Source organism: Vombatus ursinus, unplaced genomic scaffold (genome assembly GCF_900497805.2).
Source record: "Vombatus ursinus unplaced genomic scaffold, bare-nosed wombat genome assembly UNPS02014807.1, whole genome shotgun sequence".
In the NCBI taxonomy this organism is placed as follows: Eukaryota; Metazoa; Chordata; class Mammalia; order Diprotodontia; family Vombatidae; genus Vombatus; species Vombatus ursinus.
Window position 1 is genome coordinate 9744333 of NW_020954585.1, and position 21020 is coordinate 9765352.

General features: G+C 40.0%; 1 protein-coding gene across 3 annotated transcripts; it reads left to right on the plus strand.

Annotated features, from left to right (window-relative positions):
- The first annotated feature begins 17 nt into the window (after positions 1 to 17).
- Positions 18 to 20739, plus strand: LOC114052059 (lysine-rich nucleolar protein 1-like). Of its 3 annotated transcripts, XM_027874473.1 has the most exons (6): positions 79 to 117; positions 2183 to 2228; positions 8327 to 9291; positions 14785 to 14853; positions 16260 to 16337; positions 18349 to 20739. In XM_027874473.1, exons 3-6 carry the CDS (start codon positions 8329 to 8331, stop codon positions 18664 to 18666), a joined length of 1428 nt encoding a protein of 475 aa, XP_027730274.1. In that variant the 5' UTR covers positions 79 to 117; positions 2183 to 2228; positions 8327 to 8328; the 3' UTR covers positions 18667 to 20739. The 3 variants fall into 3 exon arrangements, with proteins under 3 accessions (XP_027730275.1, XP_027730273.1, XP_027730274.1); XM_027874472.1 differs by lacking the exon at positions 2183 to 2228 and having other exon boundaries at positions 19 to 117; XM_027874474.1 differs by lacking the exons at positions 2183 to 2228; positions 14785 to 14853 and having other exon boundaries at positions 18 to 117.
- Positions 20740 to 21020: the final 281 nt, after the last annotated feature.

Genomic DNA, 21020 nt, shown 5'->3' on the forward strand with positions numbered 1-21020 from the left:
AAGTCCCGTGACCCGGAAGAATCCGTGTCTAGTAGGCCATTTCAGAGGGGGAGGCTTTTATTTCCGGGGCACTTAAGAGTTGGTACACACGTGGAGCACGGAGAATGGTGATGTGAGGTGAGCGTGGGAGAAAGGAAGGGGGAGAAGAGACTACAGGATATAGAAAGAAGGTGGGGGGAATAGGGAGCATCTGATTTAGCCCTTTTTTGCGCCCTAATCTAGCAACCGTCCTGCGGTCCCCCCAAGCCGCAGTCCTGTGTCTTCCCCCTTTCACAGCCAAACTCCTTATAAAGGGTTGTCCACCTCTCTTCCTGGATTTCCTCACTTCTCAACCCTTGTTGGCTGGCTTCTGACCCCACAACTCCCCTGAGACTGCTCCCCGAGATCGCCAACGCTAGCCTAACCACTAAATCCATTAATGCAAGAAGTATTTATTAAGCATTTATGGTGCAGTGGGGGAAAAGGCCTATACTCCAACTCTTCTGCTTAGTATCCATGGGACCTTGGGAAAGTCACTTAAACTCTCTGGCCCTCAGTTTCCAAATCTGTAAAATGAGCAGGTTGGACCAGGACCCCTTCAAGGTCCAACTCGGGCCTGCACAACATAGATGAACAGAAAAATATAGAGTTGCCACTGTTCATTCCCTCCAGTTTGTCACATGACCCCATGGCACCCAACCATTGTCAGTCTGTCTCTAGTCTAACCTTTCTGCAGCCAAAGAAGCTTAGCAACTGTTTTAATTTTGGCCAATTTTACAGATTGTGTCGGTCTGGTCTAAATCAATGATAAGTCAATGAAAATTTATTAAACAGATACTATGTTTTAGGTCTTGAGGCAAAAAAAAACCCCAAAAAACCAAAGACCAAAAAACTGAAATCTGCCATCAGACAGGTTGTGTAGGGGGGAGAGGAGTGCCACAACTCAGTACAGATGTAAGAATATATAAAAGGAAAATATTTTTAAATAAATAAGGTGGCATCTGAGGGATCAGGAAGGAACTCGTGTTGGAACTGACTCTTGAAATAAGCATTGAAGGTAGTGATTCGAGAAGACAGTGCATGCATTCCAGGCATGGGGAACGATTTGTGGGAAAAAAGGAAAAACCTATAGTATTTGAATCTCTGCAGCATTTGTGACTGCCTCATGGATTTTCTGACCTATCTTTTGGTTATTCTTAATCAGTCAATAAACATGTCTTAAGCAGCTGGGGATCAAAAGACAGTCACTACTCTCAAAGACCTCACAATCTGATTCTGCTTTATTAAGAGTTGGTGTTCCCCAAGGTACTGCTGAGCTTTTTTTTTCTTTTCTCTTCAATTAAACAACATTTGTTAAGTCTGTTCTATGGCAGGCACTATGCTAAGGGGTACAGATAGAAAAGTGAGACAGTAAAACATCATGTTCACAGCTATTCCCAGTCCAAAAAAATAATAGAGAAGGGGAGGGGAGAGGCTAACAGCTGAGAGAATCAGGAAGGGACTTTTGAACGAATAGCACTTGATTTGATCCTTGCAAGGGAGCTAGGAATTTCAATCAAGAAGGAAGCACATCCCAGGCAAGGGAGACAGACTGCAGAAGCTTAGAGAGGAACAGCTGTAGACCAAGTTGCAATAGTGGAGTCATCCTTCACTCCTGTCTCTCTTACTAGCCATATCAAGTTAGTTGCCAGGTGGTCCAGATGCTCCCTCCCTGGGTATCTGTTTCCTTCCATTTCACATAAGGAAACAGTCCACCCCACCTAGATCATTTAACTCCCTCATTGCCCTTTGAGGACATTAAGGTTCTGAAGGTATGCTTGTTTCTTCTCTCCCTATTAAAATGTTAACAGTACATCATCATGAGCCCCTTCTAGTTGCTCAGATAAATTCACCGGTAGATTTTTCTGGGCTCTTGTGTTTGTTTTAGAGTCAGCTAGGTAGGTGTCATATTGTATAGAGCACTGGGCCTGGAGTGAAGAAGAAGAGTTCAAATTTGGCCTTAGACACTTTGTAGCTGACCCTGGACCTTCACTTAATCTATATCTCAATTACCTCATCTATAAAATGGGGATAATAATAGCACCTCCCAGGGTAGTTGTGAGAATAAAATGAGATAAAATTTGTAAAGCATTTTGCAAAATGCTATGTAAATTCTGCCGGATTGTATATCAGAATCCTACTCTGCTCTTTTTTTTTTCATCAGGAGTGCTGAAAAGTCTCTATTCCATTTGAAGGTACATTTTCTTAAGGTAAATTATTTTTGGTTGTAAGCCTAGCTTTTACCTTTTGGAATATTGTATTCTAAGATATCTGGGTTTTAATAGAAATTTCCAGGTCTTGTGTGATCCTGACTCTAGTTTCTTGGAATTTGAATTACTTCTTTCTGGGTACCTGAGGCATTTTTTTTCTTTGATGTGAAAACTCTGGATTTTACTGTGACATTCTTGTTGCTTTGCCTTTTGATATTCCTTTCAGGAGATGATTGGTAGATTCTTTCTGTCTTTGCCCTCTGGTTCTAATAGAACTGGGCAGTTTTCATTTGTGATTTCTTGAAACATAGTACTTCATACCATATACTAAGGTAAATTTCAAATGGTTATGTGACTTAAACATAAAATGTGATGTCATAAGCACATTGGAAGAGCAAGGAAGAACTTACCTTTCAAATCTATAGATAGGAGAAGATTTCATGACCAAAGGTTAGAAAAGATCACAGAAGATAAAAAGGACAATTTTGATTACAGAAAATTTGCACAAATACTAATACTAACTTAAAATTAGAAGGTAAATAGGTAACTGGGAAAAAATATTTGCAGTAAACCTCTCTGATAAAGATCTTACATCCAAAGTATATAAGGAACAAATTCAGATTTATAAGACTAAGAATCATTCCTCAATTGATAAATGATGAAAGGACATGAACAAGCTATTTTTAAAGGAAGGCTGTCAACAATCATAAAAAAATACTCCAAGTCGCTGATAATTAGAGCAGTGCAAATTATAGTATCTCTGAGGCTCTACCTCACACCTGTCAGATTAACAAAGATGATAATAGGAAAATGACAAATGTTTGGGGTGTGTATGAAACCTGATGCACTATCGATGGAACTGTGAATTGGTCCAGACATCCTGGAAAGTAATTTGGAGCCATGCTTCATTAGTCATTAAACTGTCCATACATTTTGACTCAGAAAATCACTAGTAGCCCTATATTCCAAAGATATCAAAAAAAAGGAAAAGGACCAATATGTACAAAAATATTTATAGCGGCTCTTTTTGTACTAATAAAAAATAACTGCACATGATGGGGTTGCCCACCTATTAGAGAATGAATAAAGAAATTGTGCTATAGGAATGTAATATAATATCATTACACCTTAAGAAATGATGAAAATGGACAGTTTTAGAGTCTATATGAGCTGATGCAAAGTGAATTGAATGAAACTAAGAGAATAGTTTAATGACAACTATATTATAAACAGAAACAATTTTGTTGAAAGACTTTAAATCTCTGATCAATACAATAATAAAGTGTAATTCCAGAGAACTGAATATGAACAAAGCACACCATCAGTCTTCTACCAGAATGGCAATAGAATTAAAATTCAAAAGATAAATATATCTTTAGGCATGGCGAGTGTTAGAATTTTTTTTTTTTTGCTGAACTTTGCATGTTTATTATGAGGATTTTATTTTGTAATTCTTGAATAGGGTGAGGAGAAAGTAGGAGAGACAGATAATAACTGGTTACAAAGAATTTTTTTTTAAGATAGTGTTTGGGCCTGTCCAGTAATTCTTAAATCATCTCTCTGTGACCTCTTTTCCAGGTCAGCTGTTTTTGATATCAGATATCTTCTGTTTGTTTAATCTTTCAATTTTGTTCTAATATTTCTTGCTGTCTCATAGAGTCATTGATTTCTGCTTAGTCTATTTGAGTTTTCGGAGAGTATATTTCTTGGGAAAGTTTTACTACTTTCTCAGAAATTGCTCATCTCCTTCCATTTCTGCCCTTCAGGGCATTTCTTTTCTTCTTTCTTTTTTAAACTCTTGCTTCATTTCTTCTAGGTATAAACATAGTCTTTGTAGAAAATCCGTTTTTTTCTTTTGAGTCTCTGCTTGACACTGTCATGGAGTTAGATTTGCAGTACCTTTTTATACAGGTCAGTGTTTTCTTTGACTTACTTGTTGACAGTTTTAGTTCCTGAATTGGAGCTTTGTGCTAGGGCTAAGCTTGGCTCCTTGCTTTGCTTCTAGGTGGGGTGTTCTTGTGCTGACCTTCAACTCTCCCCCACTTAGATGTTTAGAATGCTTGATCTTCAGGACCCTCTGTTGCATCACAAGACCATGTGTTAGATATCTCAGATCCCCTGGGTCTGAGTGGTACTGGTCCGTGACATGCTAGTTGGTTGCTATTTCCAGGGGCTTCCAAAGTATCCACTTTGGCGGTTCACTTTTGCTATCTCTGGACAGAGAATTTTGCAAGCTATGTTTCTCATCTCTGAATGTACTAACACTAGCTTTCTTGGACAGACACTCTTTTTTATTGTCCATAGACTTCTGGATGACCTTTATTCTAGTTCTGTAGTAAAAGAAATATTTAATGCAATTTCTTGTGGTATTTCTTGATCATTAGTGAGTCTGAAACAAACTTTAGGATTTTGCTGGAGAAGGTATGTAGGAGCTTGGGCTGCCTCTCTTTCAGCCAGTTTTTTTAGCAGAAGACTCCCCATAGTAATTTCTCCAAGGAAATTATATTGGAAATCTCTGCATAAGTTTTTGCTGATTTAATAAAAATAACTAGCATTTATATACTACTTTAAGGTTGGCAAAGCACTTCACAAATATTATCTCATTTAATCCTCATAGCAACACTGTGAGGTAGATGCTATTATTATCTCTATTTTACAGATAAGGAAACTGAGTCAAGCAGCAGTCAAGTGACTTTCCCAGGGTCACACAGCTACTGAATATCTAAGGCTAGATTTGAACTCAGATCTTCCTGACTCTAGGTCCTGCCTTCTGTCCACTGTGCCACCTAGCTGTTCCTATTGCTAATTCATTTTGGCCTATAATTATTGTCTGTTGACTTACCTGTGTACCTGTTGTATCCCCCAAGCCTGGCACAATGCTTTGCATATAGTGAGCACTTGATAAATGTTTTTTGAATTGCATTGACATCATCTCCTACAAGAAGCCTACTCGCACTGGAGCCAGGCTATTGGCAGCTCTGTCTTGTTTGCTTATTAATTGTTTGAGTTTGTTACTATCCATTCTGGATTAGATGTCAGCCAGCTGGGCTGGAGACAATAATTGTACATGTCCATCTGACTCATTTAGCTCTAGAATGCAGTGAAAATGCTTTTTTGGTTGTTATTGATTGTAATGATGTTTGAAAATTTTGGAGGCAGTGAGTCTAAAATGTGCCATTCATCTCCTGACAGAGAGGTGTTACAGAAAGAGATATACACTTTTGGACATGGTTAATGTGGGACTTTGTCTTGCCAATCTATGCAGCTATGTATTGGAGGCTTTATTTTTTTAGTTTTTATTAATTTGCACATTGAGGAGGAACAGGTTAAATTTTTTAAAATGCTAAGTTCAAAAAAGTAAACTATTAAAAAAAGAAAATACTAGGGTTTGAGAAATAAGAAGGTCACGGGCGAAGCCAAAAATTCCAGTCCTTTTGTGCAGTCGTTTTGTCTTGCTGTACCCACTGCTTATTATCAGAAGCCTTTATTAAGTGCCACCTGGCCCTAGAGCCAGGAATTCTTATTATGCTTTTGGTCATGAACTCCTTTGGCATTCTTTTTCAAAAATATTTTTAAGTGTAGAAAATAAAATACAAAGGAAATGCAAAGAATTACAAAGGAAATCAATTATATTGAGATAGAGTTGTCAAAAAATTTATTTTAAAATACCAAGATCATGAACTTCCAGTTAAAAACCTCAGCTGTGTACCTTCTAGAAACAATTATGTATACCCGACCTTCTGGTATCCTCCAGTCACAGAATTAGAAAATTCCTGAGGTGAAAGGAATATAATAATTGTAATTAAATATAATAATTATCTGGTCCAACTAATTTTACAAATGAAACTGAGGCTGAGGAGTGAAGGGTCTTTCCCAAAGTAAAATAATTCATTATTAGTCACAGAGATCAAAGGAGAACCCAAGTCTGATTCCCAGCCCAGTTTTCTTCCTGTTATACTCTTTCCCTGGCTAAGACCAGCCTAGAAGCAGGTGTTAAAGGAACATGTGAATGAGATAACTATTAACTACACTCTAGAGGGAGCTGCTCACTGAAGTGCAGGTATCATTCTTCCAGTTATCCCCTACTTTTTTTTTTTTTAAATCAGTCATTCATCACAGGTGCCAGGCCCCCTCAGAGGATGCCTTAGAAATGTCTTAGGCTTTCTCAGTCCATGATCTAGACCTTAATAAGCTAGAACGTGTTGAGAGGAAGACAGTTGTAATAGTATGGGGTTTGGGCTCCATTCCTTATAAAGACCCTTCCAGGAAATGGGGCTGTGTAGCTTGGAGAAGAAAAGACTTGGGAGAGATAATAGAGTTTTTATTTATTTTTTTTAACCATCCCTTAAAAGACCCACTTCTCTTCATTCTCCCTCCTAATTTAAATTAGAATTCCTTTCTGTTTCTTCACTTCCTTTTCTTTCTTGAACTTCTTTAAAATACTTCTTTCAAGCAACACTTCATTCTTCCTAATAACTTGGGAGAATAGAGATGAATGCCTTCATGCTATTCACTTTTTCCACAGGATGGAGACCAATTTGCACTTCATGTATGCATAGGTATTGGTTTGATATTGAAAGATACAGCCTCTCATTTTACAGAAGAAGAAACTAAGGATCACAAAGATGAAATTATTTGTCCAGCTAGTTAGTAGCACATCTGGACCTTGGTTTGCTGGCTCCCAGTATACCATGCTGTTTCTTCAAAACTAGCCAGTAATCAGTAAGCATTTATTAAGTGCCTGCTATGTGTCAGGCACTGTGCTAAGTGCTGGGGATACAAAAAGAGGCAAAAGACAGTCCTTGCCCTAAGGAGCTCACAGTCTGGGGTAGTCCACAAGCAGACAACTAAGTACAAACAGCCTGTTATACAAAGCAAACAGGAAATAATTAACAGGGTGAAGCACTAGAATTAAAAGGGGTTGGGAAAGGCTTCCTGTAAAAGAAGGGATTTTTTTGGTGGGGCGGAGTAGGCAATTGGGGTTAAGTGACTTGCCCAGGGTCACACAGCTAGTAAGTGTCAAGTGTCCGAGGTCAGATTTGAACTCGGGTCCTCTTGACTCCAGGGCTGGTGCTCTATTCACTATCCCACCTAGCCACCCCTAAAAGAAGAGGTTTTATCTGGGACTTGAAGAAAGCTGGTAGGCAGAGATATGGAGAGAAAACCTTCTATGCATGGGATACTACCAGAAAGATGCCCAGAGCCTAAATGTGGAGTGTCTTGTTCATGGAACAGCCAGATCAAATATAAATTAGAAGTTTAAAAGGCAGGATAAGGAGGATGGCATATAATGCATTCTAAAGGCATACAATAAAGATAGTAAAGTCAGACTTTGTTGTAGATTGTACCAGTGCTGTCAGACTCTAGGGGTAGAGCAATCAACTGCAACCTGAACCGATGAGAATAAAATTGGGAAATGTTTAACAAAATAAATCAAAATACAATACAGTACAACATAGATCATCTTAATTTATGGTTTTCCATGTGCTTATTCTATCTAAGTTTAACACCCCTGGTCTGCATTCTCTCCATTGGTTGGTTGGTCTGTAGTAATTTTCTTAGTGTCCCTGATACTAGTAGGTAGGCGGGTTTCTGACTTGTAGGTAAAATAGCAATGTTCAGGGCTTGAAAATTTGGTACCATAGTATTATTCAAGAATAACATAGAATTTTTTTGTTGTGTTTGTGTATTTTTTTCCTGGCCTGTGATTTCATTGTTGTAGAGAACTCATGGATGAGGAAACCCTTTCTTTTAATGCAAATCAGGAAATACTCCCCAACTTAGAATCTTAGTTGTCCAAGGGCACTGAGTTCACAGACCTCCTTTGAGTTACTCTTCCAGAATGTGTGAGGGGCAGAACGCTTAAACCTAGGTTTTCCTACCTCCCCTGCTGGTTCTCTTTAGATTATTTCACGTTCCCACTCTTGTGTATTCTGTGTTTGTGACGTGTGTGTATACATAGACACAGAAAGTAATCTTCCTTCCTTTTCCTCAACAATCTAGTAACACATCAGAGAACCATCATCATTTACTGACATACATAAAAATGCTATGGAAAGACCATGTTGTGAAGTAACTTGCATGATTTTCTTTTTCAGCAATGATTGCCAAGGCAGAAAAATTGGACTTTGGCAAGGAAACAAGAGAGAAGAAAGAGAAGAAGAAAAAGAAGAAAAAGGCAAGGGCAGTGGAAGAGGATGCCTTGAATGTGGAACCCCTTGTTAAAACAAAGCCATCTCAGAAGAGTGTGGCACCCCCAGGCATGGTTCCAGAGATGCCCCTGCTGAAAAAGAAGAAGAAAAAGAAGAAGAAAACTCAAGAAGCTGAGAGCCCAGACAGAGCCCTCCATGAGGATAGCATAGAGGCAGAGAGCATGGGCAGAACCAACTCTCTGAAGAAGCATCATAGCAGGAAGGAGCTGCTTCCAAATCCACCACAGTCCCCATGTCAGGGAAAAAGAAAGAAAACAAAATCATTCCTCTCTCATCCCCCAGGAGCAGAGACATTGGTGGATGCGGAACTGGAAGGGGGCCTTGTCAGAAAACCAAAAAAGCGGAAAAAGGATAAAAAGTCAGATCAGGAAAGCTTTGGGGAGCAGGAGCCCAAGGAGGCCCTTCCTGACCCCATGACGGAGGAGGAGGAGGAGGAGGAGAAAGAAAAGGAGTGTGAGCCCATAGAACAGGAACAGGGAGAGGAGAAACAGGATCCCAGCAGTCTCAGGGACTCTGGCACCAAGAAGAAGAAGAAAAAAAAGAAGAAGACTTACAGGGAAGAGGAGAAGGAAGATGAGGAGGACTGTAGAACTGACAAAATGCCCATTGATGAGGGGCACATAGAGAACCCCTGTGCCTTCGGCAGTTGCAGAAAGAAAGACCACAAAAAGAAGCAGCCCAAGGCCGAATTGGCAGAAAGTGTCCCCCTGGGAGACAGCCCCGGGAACATCAAAAAGAAAGAAAAAAAATCAAAGACACAGATAGAGCCACCATTTGCTGAGGAACCTGCTCAGAAGAAGAAGATGACAGAAGGTAGGAAAGTGATGCAGGACCTTCAAGGCCCAGGCATGGTAAGTCTTTCCCAGAAGCTGACTCAGCGTGGGCATGATAAGGTTCTTGGCCTATGTCCCAACAGAGTCCAAGCCTTTGTTGTCTACAGAAAGGATAAGGGCCCATAGAGACACCTGTGTGCTCTTGCACTGGAGAAAACACACGCACACCCGCACACACACATGGATGCACGTACCCCCATTCCCCAGAGGATGCAAGATTTGCCCCTGATTGGGCTGACCCTATGGGCACTAGGGGTCAGTGGTTCAGAGAAGAACATGGGTTTCCCTTGATGGCTTCATCTTTAGAGTTCTGGAGCTTCTGTTGAGGGACCCCTCTTGGCATATTCTTCCAGGAGTTGATCTTTTTTGCCACTATTGGCTTTCTCAGCCTGGAATGTATTGTTTTGTTTTTTTTTTTTTCCTATGTTGAGGATCACTTGGTCAAAATACTTCAACTCTTTGGGACTCATGATAGAAAATGTAATTGGTAGTTAAACCAAATTTGGACCTCTGAGGCCCCTTTCAACTTTAAAAGTTCTGTTAATTTGTGTCCCTTTATTTGTCCCAATACTTTCTGCTTCAGGGCAGGCATAGGGTATGGAGGAAGATGTCCTGTTGTTCACAGTTTAGGTGCACAGACCTTTGTGATTAATTTTGTGGTCCTCAGTCATGTTCCCCTTCGGCTTTGTTTCCAGAATTATGAGACTTGATCTTTTTCTATCTTCCATTGGAAACTACTCAGGAACTTCTTCCCTCCTTGTCAACCTCAGCCACTGGGCCAGTTGTGCCAGAACTGCCATCTGGCTCCCAAAAGCAAACACAGAAGGAGGCCACTGTCCCTATATGCCCAATACCTGCTGGCCTCCTTGGTCAGGGGAATTACCGTGAGATTCCTATGACCCTTATCGGTTTCTTAGCTTTTGTAAAACATTTTTTGTCCACAAAGAAAAGGCTCACTGTTACACAAAAGCATCAGAAGTTCTGAGAGGCCCAAATACAAAACTTTCCTGTAGTTAAGCAAGGGAAGGATAAGCCTATTTCATGGATGGGGAAGAGAAAGTGAAGTAGCTGAAGTGTCAGCAAGCTTTCCAACATCCATACATAGCAGGGCCAAAATTAGAACACAGGGCTCCTGGGTTTAAATCAAAGCTCACCCTTCTGATATATAGGCAGAATTTTTTGAGGAAATAAATGGTAAAGAGCAGAGATGGCAAATATGTGGCCAACCATCAAACATAGTATATGTTCCTTATGTAGAAGACCCTATTTCTGTTTTGAGTTTAATACCAATGTGATAGAGGACCAAGTGCATCCAGGCTTAACCACTAGGAAGATGTTCCTAGGAATTCCTTCTGGGCCCAGTAGAAATGTACACTTTTGGAAATTTAGAATCTGTAGGTGAGAAAGGGGGAAATTTTTAGTCTCTTTTTTTCTCTCAATGTCAGAAGGTGAGGAGTGGGAAATGCAATATAATCAACACTCTTAGTTGATTCCTTTGTGGTTCTGAGGACACTGTTTATGAACATACAGGAGTATTAGATATAATTTACAAAATTATCATGGTAATCATATTTAAAGGAGCGAAAGCTTGTAGGGAACAAGAGAAAAATATCTGAGGCAGGATATGTGTGTTTGTTTCTTGTTTCTAGTAAGAAACCTCCAGTAGTTCAGGAGGAAAAGTTGTGGATTCAACCTTGCCAATCCACCTGAATTCCCCCCCCCCCGACCTTTCACTTAAGTGCCACCTTGATGCAGGGCATTGTGCTAAATGTTAGGGGAGATGTTGCAAAGTTTAGGTAAGACAGTCCCTGCCCTCATGGAGCTTACAGCCTGGTAGTGAGGTCAGATGCAAATAAAGATAACTGAAATCCACAATACATAGTAAATGCACTAGGGGTTTACTAGTCAATCCTTGGGAGGTCACCACAGTGGGAGGCAATGTGGTATCCTGGAAAGAGAGATGGATTTGGAGTTGGAGGACCTAAGTTTGTGTTCATTTCTGCTACGGAAGTCTGAGACTCGGTTTCCTTGGATATAAAATGAAAAGGTTGTGCTAAGTGATCTCTGTAGGCTTGTGGGTCACTATCGTAGAAGAACCATTTGATTTGGATTTTAGAGGAGATGGTGGTGGAGAGTGCAGAACACTGCTCAGGCACAGGGAACAACACCAGGAAAGCCCTTCTGGGGAGGAAGTAACGGGATTTTCAGGGGGTTGGGACAGAAAATACTCCAGGTTGGCTGAAACATGACACAGATGGAAGGGAGCGACATGACATAAGACCAGAAAGATAATGGTGCCCAATTGCGGGGGTCCTCAATGCCAGACAAGGGAGCTTGGACCTTCTTGGTAGGCATTAGTGGCCGCTGAAGATTTTGGAGCAGAGGAGGATGTGACTGGATACACATATGTGCCCAAGTGAGTAATAGACATAGACACCCCTCTCCCCACTTTGCAGCAGAAGATACAGGGTTTTGGTACTAGAAATCACTAGTGCTTCCTCCCCATTATCAGAAGAAACATCTAAGTAAGGGCCAGATATTTTGAGACTGTCAGAACAATGGGGTCTTGTGGCCTTGAGCTCAACCCTTTAACTTTACTCCAGCTTGACTTATCAGTGTAAAATGGAAACTAGATGACTCAGCACTTTCCTGCTTTCCAGGATGACTGTGTTATGGGCAGGTGAACATGGAAAATCCCTTTGGTTGAAGAGCAACATAAATAATGTGTAGTTTAAGGAGCCATCCTCCTCTCCAGGAGACAACTGCCATTAGTCTCCCCAAAGACAGGGAAATTGGCCCTTGGTCTTTTAAATAACACTGAATAGTTTGTGTGGCCTTTAATGTGAGTTTTTCTTGACCTTGGATGAAGGGCACAAAATTTTATCCTGATAAATTTTCTAATTAAATTGCCCATGTTGTAGAACTGCAGCAGATTAGCACTCATTATTTGGATTTCTGTAGCTGCTTGTGGAGGAGAGATAATGAGCAATGAATGATGGACATGACCAGATATTGAGGCCTAGAGGATAATGTCCAGTCTTTACACTGTGCCCTGGGAAGTAAAAGAGAACATGGGAACTCCTTCCTGCTACTGGACCCCTGACCATTAGCCATGTCTGATGTGTCCCAAATCATAAAAGCTGTTGAGAGAGCTAGAATTTGCTGTCGTGATTGAGAAGGCCACCAGTTGCATGTTCTCCATCATTGATTTCAGTTGGGGGGTGGGGAGGATGGCAAACTGGGAAAGTAAAGAGGTCATGTGGTTCTAAAATATAGGCTGTTTCCTATCCCACTAGAAGAGTGAAAGGAAAATGGATTTACTCTGGGCTGTGTTTCCCCTGTGGGGTTGGAAATTTATAATTCCAAGTGGTTTTGTGCAATCAAGCACCTCCCCCACGGCTGGAGACATGACTGAAACTGAGTATGGAGGGTGGTCAAGGTATGTGTTGTCTTGTTTATTTAAGTAATTTCTTAATTACAAACTAGTAAATAATAAATATGAACATTTCTACAAATCTAGAGGCCAGAAAAAGGATATTATGAAACTGTTAATCTATTACATAGTTTGATGTTTGTTTTTTTTAACATGTTAATTTTATTGTGGTAATAATAACATGGCCCTGTTTGTCTCTTTCTTTTTCTGAACTTCCCTCTTCTTGGCATTAAATGTTTTATTGATTTTCATTTTCTCTCTTTTTTATATCACTATCACTATATCCTGCCCACATTTTTCCTTCCCCCCAAAATAAAAGCCTTGTAAGAAATACAGTTAAGCCAGTAAATGTGCATTAAAATGTTAATGTCTGAAAATGTATGTCTTAATATATCCTGTTCCATTGCTTCTCCACCAAAAGGTATGGTGTTGGTTTGTGAACCATAATTGGAGAAGGGGAAGGGAGTCTTGGCTTTCTAAGAATTAACCAGGAGGTACCATGATTTCCTTTCCATTTGTAGAATTAGGAGCTTAGGACCAGCCACTATTGAATTGAGTTTTTACAACTCTTTAACCTTAGATTTCTTTTTTTTCTTTTCTTTTTTTTTTTTTTGGCTAGGCAGTGGGGTTAAGTGACTTGCCCAGGGTCACACAGCTAGTAAGTGTTATGTGTCTGAGTCTGGATTTGAACTCAGGTCCTCCTGAATCCAAGGCCAGTGCTCTATCTACTGTACCACCAACTGCCCCTAACCTTACATTTCTTAATGGAAATGAGAAGAGAGAGACTAGGCTGCTTAGGAAGAAACTAACTACAGCTCCAAATAAATAGTCCTTTTGAGGAAAAAGTCTTAGAACCAAGAGGATTTCAGATACTTGCTTGAAGATTGATGTTTCTCCCCTTGCTTCTTATGGGTGTGGTTTTGTAAGCCATTTATTCGAAAGCTTTTTATGTAGGCAAGAGAGGGAATATCAACCAAATTTTCAACATTTTTTATAGGTTGCTTTTTAAGAGCTAAAAATAAATCCTCCAATCAACTTGGCTGAATTTCCCATTTGATTTATTGTAACTGTTTACATAGGTTCTATGTTTACTTCCCATCTCATTTGACCTCTTAACACCACTCTCAAAGTTGCAAAAGAACCTCAAAGGCTAGTCCAGTCTTAATGGCTGCAAATATTTATGGACTGGATCTGTGATTTCATAGCTTCCCATGAGGAAACTCCTCACCATTATTAGTCTCTAGCAGTTCTTTAATTTGCTATCTCAGTTGCTTGGGGCACTGAGAGATTAAGTGATTTATTCTGGGATTCACTGCCAGTATGAGCCTGAGGCCATGTTTGAAGTCTGGCTTTTCCTACTCTGAAATTAGTTCTGTTTACTACCCACACTGCTTCTCTGCTATTAATTGTAGTGTGTTTTGATGTTCACAAGGCTTTTTACACACATTATCTCATTTGATCAACATACCTCTGTGAGGTGGGTACTATGTAATATTAGTTCAGTTTTACAGAAAAACTGAGGGTCCCAGAATTCAGATGACTTGATCATGGTCACAGGTAGTAAATATCAGAAGTGGATTCAAACCCAAGGGTCTCCTTAATCCATTATTCTTTCCATTATACCACACTGCCTCTCCTGTACTTGAGCAGGAATGCTCTCTAACATACTTAACATTTTTCGGTCACCTGACCTCTGCTTGTGGTCAGCCTCTATCCTAGTTCCTAGCTGTCAGGGCATTCTGCTGCGCCTTGGGCTATGATATTATGATATGATATAAGCTATGATGTTGGGACCAAGGTGCTGAACCTGACCAGGCTTCCTGGCCTCGCTGACAGCTCTCCCTTCAACAGCGTATGTTTCTTCAGATGTGGTCATTACACTATTGGTCCCTATCTTGATCCTTGGAGATAACATGTTTCTGGCATAACATGCTAGTGCTTGTGCTTGTTCCCCAAGGAGGTCAGGTAGAATTTGTCCCCATAGCCATTTTCCAGCTCTTAATGCTGGGCTGTTGAAGACCTTTGCCCATGTACACACACTTGCACATATCACATGAGTTTTTGCTTTTACTATTCAGGCACATGAATCAGACTTGGAAGTGGTATCTGAAAAAAAGGGAAACCTGGATGAAGTCACCATAGACACGGTACAGTAGCATCTGCTAACCTGTATTGCCATCCATCCTTTTACAAGTTAGTGCCCGTTGTTGCCACTGTGTGCTACAGTCTTTAAAACAAAAGTCCACAATTGCCTTACCAGATGACAGGGTGGGAATCTAGTAGAACTTGGAAAATACATAGATCTACTATAGATGAGGCTCCTCTAAAGGCACATTTCAAAAGTCTTGGTTTGGGAAAACCTGCCCCGTTCTGAGAAGGAAGTGACTGGTAGGTCTATTCCAGTTAATCTTCTTTTTTTTTAATTGAATTTGATCTTTTTTAAATTGAAGGATGATCACGATCTTTGCTATTTCAGTGCCTCATAACTTTATGGGATAGGGACCCAAGGCCCTGAAAGGGGAGAGACTTAGAGACAGGTTGCCTACAGTCACAGTTGCAAACCCAATGGTTTATCTGAGTTTAGAATCTTTGGCCTAGGCTTTTTGTATATATAATAATGTCCCAGTTATCTGAATATTTAGTAACCTCAACTGTCAGTCAATTAAACAAGTGCTTCATTTATTCATTATTTATTTGGGGGTTCTCATTTTGTTATTTTTTGTATTCTTTTTGAATTTTGAGTTCCAAATTCTCTCCCTTCCTCCTATCCCCTCCTACAAGCATTTTATTAATTGCTAACTGTATGCCAGGCATTGTGTTAAGCTCTCGAGATACAGAAAAAAGCAGAAACAGTCCCTGGCCTCAAAAAATAAGGAAAGACTACTTGTACAAATATAGGTATACAGATTGAATCCAATCATTTGAGAAGCATAATAGATATGAGCCCCTGAAAAAAACTATCACAAAGCTCCATATGAGAATGACTAACTTTTAGAATATAAATGAAAATATCACATTTGTCAGAGAAGAATGATAAAGGCAGGAATACAAACAGGATGCTATTATATATAAGGGGAAGGACATCAAAACTTCTGCATTACAGCTCAGTAGTGTTTTAATGATGACACTGAGTCATTAAAGAAAAGCAACATTCTGTTTGAGAAAGCAAGGATGTATGTTTTGCATAATAAATCCAAAATAGTTAAAATAAAGATTTGTCACTCAAGGCAGGGAGGTTTCTGTTATCTGGGAAATTTACTTATGTGAACTAGCTGATTCCTTTATGATGTCTGATAAAATGAGGTGCAACTGTGAACTATTCCTGCTTTGTGTTGGGAATCACAAAGTCTCAAGACATTAAAAAATCCACTCTTCTCCTTTATGTATCCATTAACTGATGAAACACACTTCATCATTTTATTGTAATGAAACTAAGGAAGGTTTTTGCCTTTTCTCCCCTTCCCAAGCCTTGGTCTTCCCTTAATCATTGAGACCTCCCTTAGAACATTGGTATCTCTTTATCTCTATTGCTTTGCTTTCCTTTCTCACTTAGATTAGAAGAAAGGCCTTGCAAGAAGAGATTGATAGAGAATCTGGAAAAACTGAAGCTCTCGAAACCAAAGAGGAAGCGGTATGTATGAAATTGGACCTGGTTTTTTGTAGGATTGTTTCGAAGAGCAGCCATGCTCTCTTTAGCATGCTAGTCATGCTGCCCTTTTGGTATACCAGTCTGTTTTTGGATTGCAAATTTAAGGTCATGCAGTAGAACAAATTAGTCCAATCCCCAGACACGGCACTAGATGACTGCCCTGCTCCCTCAGCAGTGAGAATTGTACTTAATTTCCATCATATCTTTAGAAAAGTAGAATTTGCTTTGCACCCACCTGGGAGAGGTGGCTGAGATAGGATAGCAACAAAGACCTGGCTCTTTTTTTTTTTTTTGACTGCAGGACATTTTGGAATATAGATCACTAAGTCACTTCCTACTGAGCATCAGAAAGGCCACTGGAAAAGTGCTAAAAAGGGGGGAAAGATGGGGCTGTTGGGTGGGCATCTTTCCACTGGGGCTTTGACACCTTTCTAAGCACAGTTTTGATGGGAACTTTCTTAGCAAGACCAGAAATACTGAAGGGAAAGTTTAAGAGAGCTGTCTCACTCTAGCATAGGGCTAGTTTTGACTGGGTGGGAGCTGCTCATAGGGCAAACCATTTCCCACAAATGTCAGGAACAGAGAGGAAACATCCAAAGGAGCCTGGTGGCTTCTGCATCCTGTTATTGCTATGGTTGCCATAGGCCTCACCTATGACACCCACATTCTTGGAATAGAAGGAAACCAAGTTTGGCTCTTTTCCCCAATGCCTCACCTTAATGGTTCAGCTTTGAATTTGGAATCCCTCGTGTCTCTCCGTCTTTGCTTCTTGTCCATCCCCCAGTCCTCAGCAGTTATAGGGCCACATCAGCTGCCTTCTTTGTTGGCTTTTGCAGGGACTGGTGTTAGCACCACTGTAGGTTGGCTTTATTAGTAGCCAGACTGAAAACTGCTAGCATGCCTAGCCACAAGCAATGTCTTAGAAATCATGTGGAAAGGAGCCAGCAGGCATATAGTCGCTGTGGCTGCGTTCCTTCAGGTAGGTTACACAGACATAAATGTCTCAGTGGCTCAAAAGTCATTCAGAGAGGCTTCTGGTAATGTTTCCTCAGGGGTTATTGACCCTGAGGGAAAAAGTCAGGCACAGGACTAATTTACCTTCTTTATAAAGAGTAGGCTGGAAATGCTGTCTTAAAAGCCGAATGCAAAATAATTGCCAGCAGTTCACTTCAGAAATTACAGGGTTTGGAAAGCTGTAATTATTCTTGCATCTGTGCTGCCCAAATCCTCGGCAGCAGGAAAGCGTGGCCCATGTTAAATTGAGGCAGCTGTTTGACCAACCTGCAAATATATTTTTTCCCAAGCTGACAGAGAAATGAATAGAGACTGACATTTGGTTTTATAGGGGAAAATTCTCATATAATATGGGAGATCTGAAGTGTAGTGGCTAATCTGGCTCAAATTTGCAAAACACCTTGCCCATTCCATGTATGATATAAAGTAGTTGCGTTTATGTTGGTGTCCCAACTTGGCAAACTTGAAGAAGGGGTTTTATTTGCTTTTATCAGTCACTTTGGGGGGGGGCAAAGGAGCAGAACTCATACCATCACCTCAAAAGGCAAAGATTCTTGCTGCTTCTGGGCAAAGGAGCCCCTTCCAGAACAGAACAGTGCCTGTTCCCAAAACTTTGTGCATTCAAGTAGGGGTTTTAAGACCTGTTCTTTCATTTGGTGCTAAACCAGTTGGAGTTCCAACCCCCAAAAAGGTTAGTTTGAAACAGAAAACCACTGCTTAGAGACCACTGCATTTCTTGATTAATCATGTCAATTGTATGTCATTAGTCACAAGGACCAGGCAAAACAGGATAAATGATTCAGGGCAAAATCATCCCTATTCCTCAACAAACTCAAGACACCTTGTTGCCCTCCTGTACAGACAAAGGCTAGCATCATGAGAATCTGGAGATATCAGGCAAGGAAAGAAGATTGTAGTTCTGAGTCAAGGAAAATAACCTTGTTTGATTTTCTGTTTTGTTTTGTTTCTCTTTAAATAGCCTACACAGTTTGGCCAATGGGATACAGCTACTTTTGAAAATTCGGACCAAAAGATGAAATTTCTCAGACTTATGGGAGGCTTTAAGAATTCTTCCCCATCCCTCAGCAGTTCCTCGGGCACCCTTGGGAAACCAAACATGGCTCTGAACAAGCAGGCTGCTGCCACCTTAAAACAAAATCTACAAGTGGAGTTTGACAGAGCAATGAGCTGGAAGCATCAGCGTGGAGTTGGATTTGGCTATTCAGCTTCTGCAAACAAAAACAAATTATTTTATATAGACAGAAATGCATCTAGATCTGTAAAGTTTAATGACTAACGGATGTCTTGTTCTCCCCCTCCAAAATCACCAAAGTTGTTCTTAAGTTTTCTATTACGTGAGCTAAAAGTTGAGCTCCTTTTTTCAGTATTGAGCCTGGAGCTTCAGCTGGTTGGGATTTCAAAGCCCCTTGAGGTACTGGAGGATAACCTGCATTATAAAAGCCAGTATAGCATTTGATTATTAAAAACATTTATGCTTAGTGTTCAAAATTATTCTGGACTAATATAGGCCACAGTATGCTAATATCTTTTTAAAGTTGCTTTCCCTCCCCCCCCCTTGCCAAAATAAATTTGTGGTCTGGGTCCTTTTACAACTAGGATTTGATAATGATAGTAATAGTGAAATAATATTTGTTTGTTTTACCTGGGCACTAGAAGGTAGCTCTGGGAAAATGAGCAATCGTGAAATGCCATAGGAGAATTATAGCTAGACTTTGACATTAAATGCCTCAGCATTTGTAAAATGAACTTTTTTCTTTAAATTTTATTTTTCAATTGACAGAAACCTAATTTGTCTTCCTCCCATCTGCCCCTCCTTGGAACAATATGAAAAAACAAAACCCTCATAACAAGCATAATAAATTCCCATGCTGGCCATGTGCAGAAATACATGTTTTATACTGAGTCCATCACCTGTCAGAATGTTTCATCATTGGTCCTCTGGAATCATAGTTGGTCATTGTACTAATCAGAGTACTTGTGTTTTTCAAAGTTTGAATTTAGCTTTTTCAGCTGCCTTGATTTTAAGTGGTGGCAACAGTTTTAGAGATGTTCAAAAATAACAAGGTTTAGTGGTTTCTTTTGTTCGCTTTTACATGTTAGGATATGGTAGGGTTGCTTATGTTTCAGATCCCTTTTGTATGCTAATCTTTATGGATCAAGCCTTATGATCACAGATCTGAGTCAGTAGGGATCTCTGAAGCCATGTAGGTCAACCTTCTACATATCCCCCAAAAGATGGCCTTTGTGTGAAAACCTCTGGTCAGGAGGAAACCAGTACTTCCTCTAAGGTGACCCTTTCTACTTGGGATAGCTCTGATTATAAGGAAAATTTTCCTAACATCACACTTCAGTTGGATCCTTTGCAACCTCCACCACTGCTCCTAGTTCTGGCCTTTGGGACTAATTCATCTTCCCCTAGGTTGACCATGTTTCTCATTGTTTTCTTTCTAGTTCCTTCAGTCTTAATAAAACAGAATGTCCTTCCTAAAATGTGACTCTCAGAAATGAACAAAGCACTCCAGAGGCAGCAGAGGCAGTGATTAGAGTGTTGGGCCTGGAGTCAGAAAGACCTTTTTAGACACTTCCAGCTGTGTGATCCTGGGCAAGTCACTTAGTTACTGTCTGCCTCAATGTACTCATCTGTAAAATGGAGATAATTGCACCTACCTCATAGGACAGTCGTGAGAATCAAATCAGGTATTTGTAATGCACATAGCACAGTGCCTAGCATATAGTAGGGGCTTATTTCCTTCTGTGTAGAAACTATACTTTTCAATACAGCCTAAGATCATATTAGCTTTTGGGGTTACCATGTGATCTGTACTCATTGAACTTGCAGTCCAGTAAAATTCCCAGACTTCTTTTAGGATACTTCTTCCCATCTTGTACTTTTAAAGTTGATTGTTTTAAAACCAAGTGTGAATAAATTTCATCAAGATTAGGCCCAATAGTCCAGTCTTTCAAGATCGTTTTCAATCCTGTCATCCAATGTGTTAGCTATTTCCCCCAAATTTGTGTCATTTACAAACCTGAAGAGCACGGTATCTTTGTTTGTACCCAAGTCATTGCTAAAAATGTTAAAATAGCATGGGGCCAACCCTGGGTCCATAGCACACACTCTACCCAGAGACCTTTCTATGGAATCATTAATGGCTATTCTGTGGGTACAGCCATTCGGCCATTTCTAAATTCACCTAAACATACCAACATCCAATTCATATCTCCGTGTTTTCCACTGACTTTGCTGCATGCTTTGCAGATGTCTAAATAAAGATAGTATTCCCTTAGTCTGCAAGTCTAGTAACCCCATAAAAAAAAAAAAAGAACTTGCATTGGTGTGGCCACTCAAGTCAGAGGAACTGGGTTCAAATTCTGCTTCTGACATGGGTCTTGGTTCTCCATCTGTAAAATGAAGGGGTTGGACCAGATGATCTCCATGGTTTCTTACAGCTTTAGGATTATGATACAGTGCCTGTTTTTTTTTTTGTGTTTTTTTGTTTTTTGTTTTTTGTTTTTTTTTAAATCAAGCCATGAATTTTTTTATTTTTGGTAATTTTTATTTATTTTATTTTGAACTTGTGAAATAGAACAAGCATTTTCATAACATAGTAGAATAAAAAAGGTGATTGC